Raw genomic sequence first — 12,946 nt, forward strand, 5'->3', positions numbered from 1 at the left:
TGACTGATTCACTTTGTTATAAAGCAGAAACTAATAAAATTTTAAAAAAGTACACACACAATGGAATATTATTTGGCCATAAAGAATGAAATATTGGCATTTGCAGCAACATGGATGGACCCTGATGATATTAGTGAAGTCAGAGAAAGACAAATATCATATGGTATCACTTATATGTAGAATCTAAAAAATAATATAAATAAATCTATAAACAGAAAAAGACTAAGATAAGAAAACAAACTTTACCAAAGGGGAAGGCGGGGTGGGGTAGATAAATTAGGAATATGAGAATAACAAATACTAATATATATATAACTACTAAATGTAAAATAGATAAGCAGCAGGGATTTAGTGTATAGCACAGGGAACTATATTCAATATCTTGTAATAACCTATAATGGAAAATAATTTGAAAAAAATATTGATATATATAAATGAATCACTTTGCTGTACACCTGAAACTAGCACAATATTGTAAATCGACTGTATTACCAAAAAAAAAAAAAAAACCAAAACAAAACAGTGTGGCTTAACTAAGCCACAAAGCCTGCAAATCATGAAAAACCAGAAGACTGAAATCCAATACATTAAAACTAACTTCACAATAAAACACAGAATGAAAACACAAAATTAAATGAGCATATTCAGCAAGCACATATGACCAACAAAAATTAGTATCCAGAATATACAAAATATTCCTACAATTAGTAAGAAAAAGATAAATTGAAAAAAAACAGAAGTCATGAAGGCATTTCATAGAATAAAAAATAAAAAGGGCTCTTAGAAATATGTTCAATCATATAAAAATCAAGGAAATGCAAATTAAAACCACACAGATGCCGACTACAGACTGCAGAAATTAAGCTGCTGGTCAGGATGGAACAATGAGGAGTACTCTCACCTGCTGCTGGGATGGGAGAACAGTTCAACATTCTCTCCAAGGAACCTGCAGGTACACCTGGCCCTACCACCTAGGAGATTCACTTGTGACACACTGCAGAAACTCAACACACGTACCCAGAGATGTGTACAATGACGATTACACCAGCACTATTCATAGTATCCCAAATTTGGAAATAACCCAAATCTTACCTACAGACTAAATATCTGTGTATTCATGTAACACAATATGAGAGAAATAAAGCTAAATAAACTATATGGCTACATGCATCAACACTGATGAGTTTTAAAAATGACAATGAATTAAAGTCAGAATACATTTATATTAACTTTACAAAAACATGCAAAACACCATCATATTGTTTTTAAAAATATAGATGGTTGTAACCCCAAAGAAAAGCCCAGTGCACTGTGGTTTCCTCTGCAGTGGAAAGCGGAGCCAAGACCTGAGGAGGAATCATGGGAGCACCTAAGGTGGTAGCAATAAGCTCTTAACCTACCTGGTGGCTACACAAGCATTCTATTTTCATTCACTAAACATACATATTATATACTCTTGTACATACATCATTATCTTTTAATACAATTTTTAAGTTTAGAAAGAGTGGGTGACTTTCAACTTAACTGAAATGTGTTAATGCACATTAAGGCCCTCTGAAAATAAGTGCCATGTAAATGAAAGGTGGGAGGGTGGAAAATGAGATTTTTTTTTTGAAGATTTAAGCATGCGTTTTATTTTTAATGGATCTTTCTTTATTGGAGTATAATTGCTTCACTATACTGTTAGTTTCTGTTGCACAACAAAGCGAATCAGCCATATGCACACACATCCCCTATCTCCTCCCTCAAGCCTCCCTCCCACCCTCCCTATCCCACCCCTCTAGGTCATCACAAAGCACCGAGCTGATGTCCCTGTGCTATGAACCAGCTTCCCGCTAGCCATTCATTTTCCGTTTGGTAGTGTATGTATGTCAGTGCTACCCTCTCACTTCGTCCCAGCTTCCCCTTTCCACTCCCCATGTCCTCAAGTCCATTCTCTAGGTCTACCTCTTTATTCCTGTCCTGCCCCTAGGTTCATCAGAACCATTTTTTTCGATTCCATATATATGTGTTAGCATACGGTATTTGTTTTTCTTTCTGACTGACTTCACTCTGTATAGACTCTAGGTCCATCCACCTCACTACAAATAGCTCAGTTTCGTTTCTTTTTATGGCTGAGTAATATTCCATTGTATATATGTGCCACATCTTCTTTATCCATTCATCTGTTCGTGGACATTTAGGTTGTTTCCATGTCCTGGCTATTGTAAATAGTGCTGCATGAACATTGTGGTACATGTCTCTTTTTCAATTATGGTTTTCTCAGGGTGTATGCCCAGTAGTGGGATTGCTGGGTCATATGGTAGTTCTATTTCTAGTTTTTTTAAGGAATCTCCATACTGTTTTCCATAGTGGCTGTATCAATTTACATTCCCACCAACAGTGCAGGAGGGTTCCCTTTTCACCCACCCTTTCCTGCGTTTATTGTTTCTAGATTTTTTTATAATGGCCATTCTGACTGGCATGAGGTAATACCTCACTGTAGTTTTGATTTGCATTTCACTAGTAATAAGTGATGTTGAGCATCTATTCATGTGCCTCTTGGCCATCTGTGTGTCTTCCTTGGTGAAATGTCTATTTAGGTCTTCCGCCCATTTTTTAACTGGATTGTTTGGTTTTTTGATATTGAGCTCCATGAGCTGTTTGTATATTTTGGAGATAAATCCTTTGTCTATTGTTTCATTTGCAAACATTTTCTCCTGTTCTGAGGATTGTGTTTTTGTCTTGTTTATGGTTTCTTTTGCTGTGCAAAAGCTTTTAAGTTTAAGTGCCATTTGTTTTTGTTTTTATCTCCATTACTCTAGGAGGTGGATCAAAAAAGATCTTGCTGCGATTTATGTCAAAGAGTGTTCTTCCTGTGCTTTCCTCTAAGAGCTTTATAGTGTTCTGGTCTTATATTTAAGTCTTTAATCCATTTGGAATTTACTTTTGTGTATGGTGTTAGGGAGTGTTCTAATTTCATTCTTTTACATGTAGCTGTCCAGTTTTCCCAGCACCACTTATTGAAGAGGCAGTCTTTTCTCCATTGTATATTCTTGCCTCCTTTGTTGTAAATTAGGTGCCCATATGTGTGTGGGTTTATCTCTGGGCTTTCTATCCTGTACCATTGATCTATGTTTCTGGTTTTGTGCCAGTACCATACTGTCTTGATTACTGTAGCTTTGCGGTATAGTTTGAAGTCAGGGAGCCTGATTCGTCCAACTTCGTCTTTCTTTCACAAGATTGCTCTGGCTATTTGGGGTGTCTTTTGTGTTTCCATACTAATTGGAAATTTTTTTGTTCTAATTCTGTGAAGAATGCCATTGGTAGTCTGATAGGGATTGCATTGAATCTGTAGATTGCTTTGGGTAGTATAGTCATTTTCACAATATTGATTCTTCCAATCCAAGAACATGGTATATTTCTCCATCTGTTTATGTCATCTTTGATTTCTTTCATCAGCGTTTTATAGCTTTCTGAGTACAAGTCTTTTGCCTCCTTAGGAAGGTTTATTCCTAGGTATTTTATTCTTTTTGTTGCAATGGTAAATGGGAGTGTTTCCTTAATTTCTCTTTGATTTTTCGTTGTTGGTGTATAGGAATGCCAGATTTCTGTGCGTTAATTTTGTATCCTGCAACCTTACCAAATTCATTTATTAGTTCTAGTAGTTTTCTGGTGGCATCTTTAGGATTGTCTTTGTATGGTATCATGTCATGTGCAAACAGTGACAATTCTTCTTTTCCAATTTGTATTCCTTTTTTTCTTCTCTGATTGCTGTGGCTAGGGACTTCCAAACCTATGTTGAATAAGAGGGCGAGAGTGGACATCCTTGTCTTGTTCCTGATCTTAGTGGACATGCTTCCAGTTTTTCACCACTGAATATGATGCTTGCTGTGGGTTTGTCATATATGGCCTTTATTATGTTTAGGTTCCCTCTTTGCCCATTTTCTGGAGAGTTTTTATCATAAATGGGTGTTGAATTTTGTCAAAAGCTTTTTCTGCATCTATTGAGATGATCATATGGGTTTTATTCCTTCAATTTGTTAATATGGTGTATCACATTGACTGATTTGCATATATTGAAGAATCCTTGCATCCCTGGGATAAATAAGCTAGCCTCACCAATTTTCATTTCCCAGCATTGCCTTTGGTTGTTTAGCCACCTGTAAGAACTACCATTACGGAAGAGCAGGACCTGCCTTACATTGTCAACACTTAGCTGAGCCATTTAAAAAGAAATAGTTTTTATGAGACCAACTCAAATACAGACAGTTTATCTTCAAACTTCAACAGCTAATAATGATATGCCAAGTGTATTTGTGCTTGTAAGAGCAATCATAATAATAGCTAATATTTATAGTAGTTAAGTTTCCTAATAAAGTGCTTTATACAAATTAAATCCTCAAACAATCTATGAGCTATATTATTACACCATTTTATGCCTGAGGAAATGAAGCACAGAAAGGTTAAGTAACCTGGTAAGCAGCAAATCAGGATTCAAATCACAGTCTGGCTCCAGAATCTACGCTTCTAACCACTATGTGCTATATTACTAGCACACAGAGAAAACCAGAGACAAAGCAATCTCCAAATGCTTCTCTCAATACATTAATCTTTGACGATTATTCTGATATTCAGTAATTACATCAACTTAAAAGTGCATCTTTAATGCCTTATTACCTTTTGTACACATTCTGAAATGATTACTGTAATACTAATTTTATATAGTTGGTGCTTCTGGGTACAGAAGTGCTAACTTTTTTTCCCTCACGTTAATAACAATGAGGGCATTACCAGAGAATGTATCAATACACACAGATCTTACCTACATTACAGAATGTACAGTCCTTAAAGGTGATCCCAGAATTAAGACATCAGATCTGCACTGATTGGGAGATAAATCTCATCTACTTTCCTGAGTATGTCTCCACTGATAGGAACAACCAGTGCTATCCGATAAACTAGGTGGTAAAGAAGAACCAAACTATTACAATAGAGAGAAATATCCATATACTTGTCCAAATCGACCTTTCATACAGTATATAAGAACTTTTTGTATAAACCAAACTCTCCTTTTGCTATCACCATCTCTGAGTTCACTGCATAGTCCTATGACTTCACGTAATCTCTATAGACCCACTTATTCTGGATTCCTTTTTTAAAACTGAAGTCTTTGACAACCTGTTAAATTGTTCTAACATCAAAAAACTGTAGCATTAAATCTCTCTTAAGAAAAGGTATACCAACAGTCTGAAACTTCTGCACCTTAAGCTGGAAGAAGAACTAAAATTATTAAAATTGGTTAAAGTCTACCTTTTACGTTTGGCCAATCCAGCATAAAAGAGGAACGTGACAATGTATGTGATGGTATTGTCTCATCTTTCCCACAGCCTTACAAACTTTCCTCCTCAGAAGAGAAGGAGCAGCAATCAGACTTTCTGAGCAAGAACATTTTCTCCAGCATAGTATTTAAAAGGCTGTCCTTTATTACGATTGTTTCAGTCCAAGTCATGACTGCAAATGGCACTACAGCATTGCAAACTAATGATCCCTTCCCAGGATTAAGATTTAAAATTAAACATTCATGTGGGTTCTTTTATTTGAAAATAGCAAGCAACAGAAAGATTAAGAATATAAAAAGGAAAGAAAACAAAAAGTCCACCTGGGATACACAAAGAAGAGCCAGTACCAGTTTTATACTTGAAATTTTGCCTGTGTGCACGGAAGTATTTTTTTAAAGAGATTCCACACACTATTAGATCAAAGGGAACTCCAAAAAGATCAATATTAAGAACTACTGGTTTAAGACATTCAATTTTGAACATAAACATCCAGAGGAAGTAAATTTTTGAAATTATATTTATTAATGTTCTATTATATCAATGCATATTGTATTCTCTTAGAAGTGGGGAAGAGGAAAGCCCCACTTAACGGAGATAAACTTGCCATCTTTGATAAAATTTAATTAGAACGGACAATGTTATGGTTAGTCCTTAATTCCTGAGAATTTGAACATTAAGTTTTCTGTGAGTTTACAACAAAGGCTCACACTGATTTTTAAACTGCAGTATGTCTGAAAAAAATGAGAAGATTAACATCAATACATTAGCAAGGAAAACCGTCATCTAAATGTCTACATCAACTTAGGTGTAGAACACTGAAGCCCTGTTGCTCTGCACTGTTAACAGCACTTAAATATGCTTCATCGTTTCAGAGATTTGACTTCAAATAAGTAAACTTATTATACCTCATCCAGACTGCAGTGACATTATTTTGAACTAAAGGCAAAATAATAATCTGTCACATTTTTCTCAGTTGTAGGTATCCATGGAGTCAGCATGTGAACTCTATCTAATATTGATAAAATAATTGACATGTGTGGGGATAATGACAGAGACATCTGATTCTCTTCTATTTAGAATTTCTATCTCTATTAAAGGAGATGATTTTAGGGAAGTTAGAGAAGAAAAACAGAAAAAGCAATACTGTTGCTATGAAATGGTGACCAATTTGATATAATCAAATGCAAGATCATTAATATAAACATTTACAATAATGAAAATATAAATTATTAATTATGCAGCATGCTTTAGGGCCATTTCTACAGTTAGTACATATTACAAATATTAAATGCCTTTAATCCATCCATTGTACGTAACTCTGTAAGTCATGTTTACATAATAAACAAAAAACACTTCCTACCTATTCTGTTTCTTCTGAATTTTAACAGTGAAAGTGTTATCTTGAGCTGGGAAAGTTACCCTGACCGTGATCAATGAATACAGACAGGGCATTGTACACCTGTTCCAAAAGCCGGAAATCAAACAACAATGTTAGAATTACTTGCAGGATTTACCCAAAGAAATGCTTAATAGGCAAGTGCAATGGAAAAATCAAGTATTTCCTAAAAAGATGTTAGTATCACACATAAAGTTTTAAACTTTTTTGTTTTCACTGTAAAGGTATCATTGTATTATATTAAAACATTATAGGCCATGATTAACCATTTAAATGATATAATCTTTACAAAAATAAAGCTAATAGCTTGCCAGGAACTAAATTTACTCAAAATCTTTCTGTACCTTTTAAATCAGTAAGTGGTTTAGTTTATTAGAACTTTATTCTCACAGTGGTAATTTTTTAAAAGCCTGCACAGTGCTTTATCTGATTTCTTAGATTACACTTGGTTTAAAGAAAAAGTCTGCCCAAACCATCATCAAGACTTCAGTTCAACCTAATGTAGAAGAAACCTGAGTTTGGATGTAGAAATAAGAATTCATTCCATTTTCTCTGCTATCATAATGCCTTCAGCCAAAAGTAAAGCTTCAAGCAGGACTCTATGGCTTTATCTGTATTTTCTTCCCCCTTGAGTATTAAGTAAATCTTAAATTTAAAGCAGTTTTTGGAGGTTAAATGTTCTCAAAGCAATGTAAACTAGTTATAAAATGTCTCACCACAGACAGCAGCAGCTCTTGTGAGCCACATGAAATTAACAATGAATCAGTTCACACTGTACAAAAAGGTTACATAACACTTGTGCCTCACCTCTAGTATCAAAACCATCTTCATATATCCCTTTTATAAGAATATTGATATGTATGCTTCATGAATCTCAGGCTCAATTCCTTTTGTTTAAACATTACTGGCTGTATATAGTATGTGCACTGAATTCCCAATGACTGAGACAAATATGGATCAAAGATCTATACAAATACAAATTATAAACATTCATGTAGATTACAAGAGGTCTGAGGTGGCAGTTTAGGAATTTAAGTTAACCCTTCTAAAACTTCATTTCAAATAACTGTTCCCAGGCACATCTAGCCAAAGTCCAGACAAAAATGTGATTTTAAAATCTCATTCTCAACCTTTGAAAAGTAGAGCCTTCGGAAGAAGAATGGACTTAACTTTAGAGCACTGCCTTAGAGAGTTGCAGCATCTAACTATCTCCCCGAGATGTGACCCAGGAAACACTTGGTTATTAGCTTATTAACATCCATTTCATATACAATTCTGATCATTTCATAGGGGCAACGCATACCATCAGTATCATTTGACAACAGGATCTGCAGACACAGTGCTGTCGGACAGGTCTCCATTGCTTGGTTTAGTCTCTTCTGGAAGCATGAGTGAAAATAATGGACACATTTATGTTCATTTTAAAAAGTGAATTAAGGAAAAAAAATTAAGAAGGACTAAAAAAACAAAATTAAGGACTATATTGCTAAATTTCAAATTAAGAAAATGCTACATCCACCAAATGTTTCTCTAATATCACAAATTATATGTAGTTTATTTACCTTAATTTTTTAGAAACCTAGGCTAAATATTGCAAATATAATTGTTTTGACTGGTTTGTAATAGTGGTGTAGAATTGTGAGACAGCCAAACTGCATCTGAGGTGGGTTTCACACTGCACATTCCCCCAGCTGGGCCAAGAAACTGTAGTGCTATTACTGATAGAAACATGGTTACAAATTCACATATAAAACTGTCCAGGATGAATAACTTTCCAACTGTATTTACACTTTATTTTTAAATGCAGGTTTTTATTATGACTGTGATAAAATGAATTTCTGCCTTTTGTGCAGAATGTCATATATATATATATATATATATATATATATATATATATATATATATATACACACACACACACACACATATATATACACTTCATTAACAGAGAAAAACTATTTAATGTTTTCAGCAACTTTGACAACATCTCTGAGCAAACTTCAGCTAAAATAGAGTCCTAAAACAGAACCACCACCCAGCATCAGGCACGTGGGTGACATATATTACCCAAAACCCTAGACAGCTCCTTAAGAACAGCAGTCCAAAGCAAGGAGCTCCACTGAGACTGAAATGTCTGTTTTGTCTTAATGCTTTAGGCCTTAAAGTAAATGGCCAATCCACCTGCAGAATATTCCTAGTTACCTAGGCTGGAGACAAGGTTCTGGCATCACGAAAGGCCTGAGCAGAACGTAAGCAATAACTCAATTTCTTCACAATTTAGATTATACTGACTCTAATTCTTCCAGATGGCTTCACTAAATATTATTTTTAAATGAACCCAAACATAACATATTTTTTTATTTAATAAATATTTAGTATCTTCCAGGTAACAGCCGGCAATCATTCTTCAAGAACACGATTATTATTCAGTCTAGATTCCAAAAATGCCTGCATTTAAGTAATACTGATGGAACATTATCAACAGGGAACAGGGTAACTGATATAAGTGGTCTACCCAAATGAATCACCTCTATTCGGTGTGAAAAACATATTTATTTTAAAATTTAACTGGCAAAATAAGATTAGTAAAAACATCACATTTTATGAAGTATCTTTTATTCTTGATTTGTGAAATACAAGTAAGAAAAAGGAAAAAGAGCAAACATGAAACCTGTCATGTTGCTGTACCTAGTTTTAAGCTTCCAAAGAGGAAACCTAAGTTACATAATTTCCATAACAGAAAAAAGGAAATATCCATTCTTCAGGGAAGACAATTGTTGCTAAATTTCAAATTTGAGAGAAATGTACCACGAGGGTCCCTTAAGTATGAAATGCTGAACAATTTACACCCACAAAGAATATAACGGACAGAATCCTCTCCTTAATGACTATCAGCTATTATGGCTCTACTGCTCTCTAATTCTCCAAGGCCTGGCTATGGAGGAGCACAGGAGGCTATTACTGTGACACTAAAATGGCCCTGACTATTTTATGTCTTCTTAATCACCTGTCCCATACATTCAGTCAGTGTCTAGTCATCAGCAGCTCTGACTTAAGCCAACATTTAGTCTCCTCCTCTAATTTGTTCGTTCTTATCTGATACAGTTGAAGGGTGAAAGAAAAAACCCTAAACTTGGTAAATTTTTTTTTAATTAAGAGATGAACTGAATAAAGAGTTATCTCAGAATGAAATGCATAAACTATGTTAAATTTCTTTTCAGTTTCACAAATGATCCCCTTAGGCTTTACTTCTTTAAAAAGACATTTCTAGGTCTATATTATTTTTCAAAAAGAAAAGTCTGACTAGATAAAATGGGGTATTCGTGTCTACTACTAAAGACAGATTTATTGGTCTTTCCAAATTTAAGCCACTCACTGACCTTCTTTCTCTTTCTTTTCTTGGTTTTCTTCAGCTGCAGTCTTGTCAGCTCTGAAGAAAATTCTTGCACTGCTCAGTGAGAAACAGAGCAATTCAAATTCCTAAGTAAATTAAAAAAATTAGAAATAAAAGCTGAGAATACTTTAGTAAAACATCAAAATGATATTTAATATCTCATTATTTCTAAAAAGCTCTAGTGAGTGCAAATCACAAACACAGAAACTGAACTGTGTAATCCACCCATTTTTTAAGATATGAGTCAAATGGCTTCCAAATACCATTCATTTAAAAATATACGGGCCGCCCTGGTGGCGCAGTGGTTGGGAGTCCGCCTGCCGATGCCGGGGACGTGGGTTCGTGCCCCGGTCTGGGAGGATCCCACGTGCCGTGGAGCGGCTGGGCCCGTGAGCCATGGCCGCTGAGCCTGCGTGTCCGGAGCCTGTGCTCCGCAACAGGAGAGGCCACAACAGTGAGAGGCCCGCATATTCCAAAAAAAATAATAAATAAATAAATAAATAAATAAATAAATAATAAATAAATAAATAATAAATACTCTTATGACCACTATTCATCTCACTTGTTAAAATGGGAGTTTCAATATGATTTATGTTTCTTCAGTGATCAAGAAGTAATGGATATTAAAAAGTCAAAGCAGATCTGACTGTTAACTCTCCTCTACCTGTAGATAAACATCCAGTCGCTTCTGAGTGAGATTCATGGTTTGTAGCAGTTTTTCATCCTGACTGGTTGACTGCACATTCTGTTGCTTAGCAACTGCTCTTATCTCCTTCAGGTACTTCTCTCTAACAGACTGGAACCAGTGAAGTGAGTCAAATTCCTGGTACTGATCCAAAAGCTTCAGAATATAAGCCACACCTAGAAGTCACCGGCAAAACCAAAACAAAATTACAATGTGTAGACAAGTTACATTCTACTCCACCAATAATTCCTAAAATTAAGCTAACCATTTTGAATTAATCCTCTTTCAAATTACACTTTACAGCGCAAATGAATAAGTTTAGCAATATGGCTTAATTCCTCCTTAAAAACATATAAAGAACTAAAAAAAAAGGCCAATCAAGAAGAAATAACATGGCTATGAAAATCACCTGGAGATAACATATGGCTGTAAAGGTGGGGAAAAACTTCCACTGCTAAATTGACAACAACTAGGAAGCTACAGGAAACTAAATACAAGATGCTCAAACTGTAAATAAAACCACAACAAAAACAAAGCCTAAATAATTAGGTCCAACCACTGTAAGTGATTAGCAATACCAAAGGAGCATGAACAACAGTATAAATAATGGTCAATCAGATGACCCAGCCAAAAAATAAACAGTAAACACTGCTCGTGAAAAACAAATCTACAAAGAGCACAAAGCTCTATTCTCAAGCAAACATTTTGAAAAATCCATTGTAAGGTAAACATAAAATTCATGAGAAAACAATTCCACTAAGCTTACCCATGGCAAAGCCATCATCGGTAAAGGCAGCTCCAATTTTATTTTTTTTATTCAATTTCTCCTTGCAACTAATGGAATGCTCTACAAAGTTGAGGGTCTAAAAAGATATAACAACATTAGAGAAACAATTGTGCTAAAAAATCTTCAGTTCCTAAAACAGACGTTTCAAAAATTATAAACAGGATCTCTTCTAAGCTCCTGTCCTTTTGATTTGAAACGTTTCCCTCATATAAATAGCCTCTTGGTGAGGTCATAATCTGTGTAAGTATCTCTTAATGGCTCTTCTTTCCAAGTCCTTTAAATATGAGCACTCCCTCAATCACCACTTAACCCAAGCACAGTGCTTTTGTGTACGGTTCATTCTAAAATATTATGCACATTTAACAAATGAAGGCACTGAGACTTGAATGGTTTAGTAACTTGCCTAAAGTCATACTCTAAATCAAAGTTGTAGTCAGAAAAGTAGGCCTGCTTTACTTAAAAGCTTAAGCACTCTTAAGCATGGCAGTCCTTACTTCTGCCCACCCAATTCATTCTACAGCAGTAGTTCTTACCATATTCTCAATTTAAAAGGCTTAGTAGTCATTTGGATAAACAAATTCCCCCCCAAAAAAAGCACTTCCCTAAAAGTTTAGCTCCTCTGAAATACCTTACCTAATCATAGCATTTATTCAACAAATATTTACTGAAACTTAATAATACCAGGCATTATTAAATAATTACAATAAAAAAAATGAATACCATCAAAGAGTTCACACTCTATAGAGCAGCACTCCTGGCAATGACAGAAATGCTGTGTATCTACACTGTCCGATACAGTAAGCCACCAGTCACATATGGCCACTGTGCACTTGGAATGTGTATGGTAAAACTTAGGAACTGAACTGAATTTCTTCATAAAATTTCAACTAATTTACATTTAAGTAGCCATTAGGGGCTACAAAAGGATAGCACAGCACTGGGATATAGACAGACCTGTTTAAAAATAATTATGGTACAGTGTGATAAGTACTATAATAGCCTACACTGGAAACAAGATTATCAAGCAAGTTCCACTTTTTTTGCCTGTAAAACTTACTTGGCAATTAATCACATTTCATAAAATCTTTTTCAACTGTTACTTAAATCTTCTTTAGATAGCTCATTTATGTTTGTCTTCTTTCTGGAATTAGATTATAAACTCAAGGACACAAGAAGAGCATCCTATACTTCTCTTCTTTGTAGTGTTCGTAATCCCTCTTGTTTTCTCCATCACTAACTGAATTCTGACAGCAGAATTCAAACCCATAAATGGTTTGCCATTGCTGTTTACCATGACTTCAAATTAAAGAAAGATGGTGAGAACTCACCATGAGTTAGTAACTACACTATTATCAAAGTATAA

General features: G+C 35.0%; 1 protein-coding gene across 2 annotated transcripts in view; it reads right to left on the bottom strand.

The window, feature by feature from the left end:
* Positions 1-5,442: 5,442 nt before the first annotated feature.
* WASHC4 (WASH complex subunit 4) overlaps positions 5,443-12,946 on the bottom strand; it is a 55,813-nt gene continuing 48,309 nt past the window's right edge. Inside the window, exons 30-34 of one of the 2 annotated variants that reach the window (XM_081249072.1) lie at positions 11,563-11,659; positions 10,776-10,972; positions 10,098-10,197; positions 8,021-8,096; positions 5,443-7,682 (exon numbers count right to left, since the gene is read on the bottom strand). In XM_081249072.1, the coding sequence (XP_081105198.1) occupies positions 8,029-8,096; positions 10,098-10,197; positions 10,776-10,972; positions 11,563-11,659 (462 nt within the window). In that variant the 3' untranslated portion in view covers positions 5,443-7,682; positions 8,021-8,028. Of the gene's footprint in view, positions 8,097-10,097; positions 10,198-10,775; positions 10,973-11,562; positions 11,660-12,946 lie in introns of both variants that reach the window. The other variant, XM_081249071.1, reaches the window with a different exon arrangement.

This window comes from Mesoplodon bidens (assembly GCF_964165515.1).
Source record: "Mesoplodon bidens genome assembly, chromosome: 11".
NCBI lineage: Eukaryota > Metazoa > Chordata > Mammalia > Artiodactyla > Ziphiidae > Mesoplodon > Mesoplodon bidens.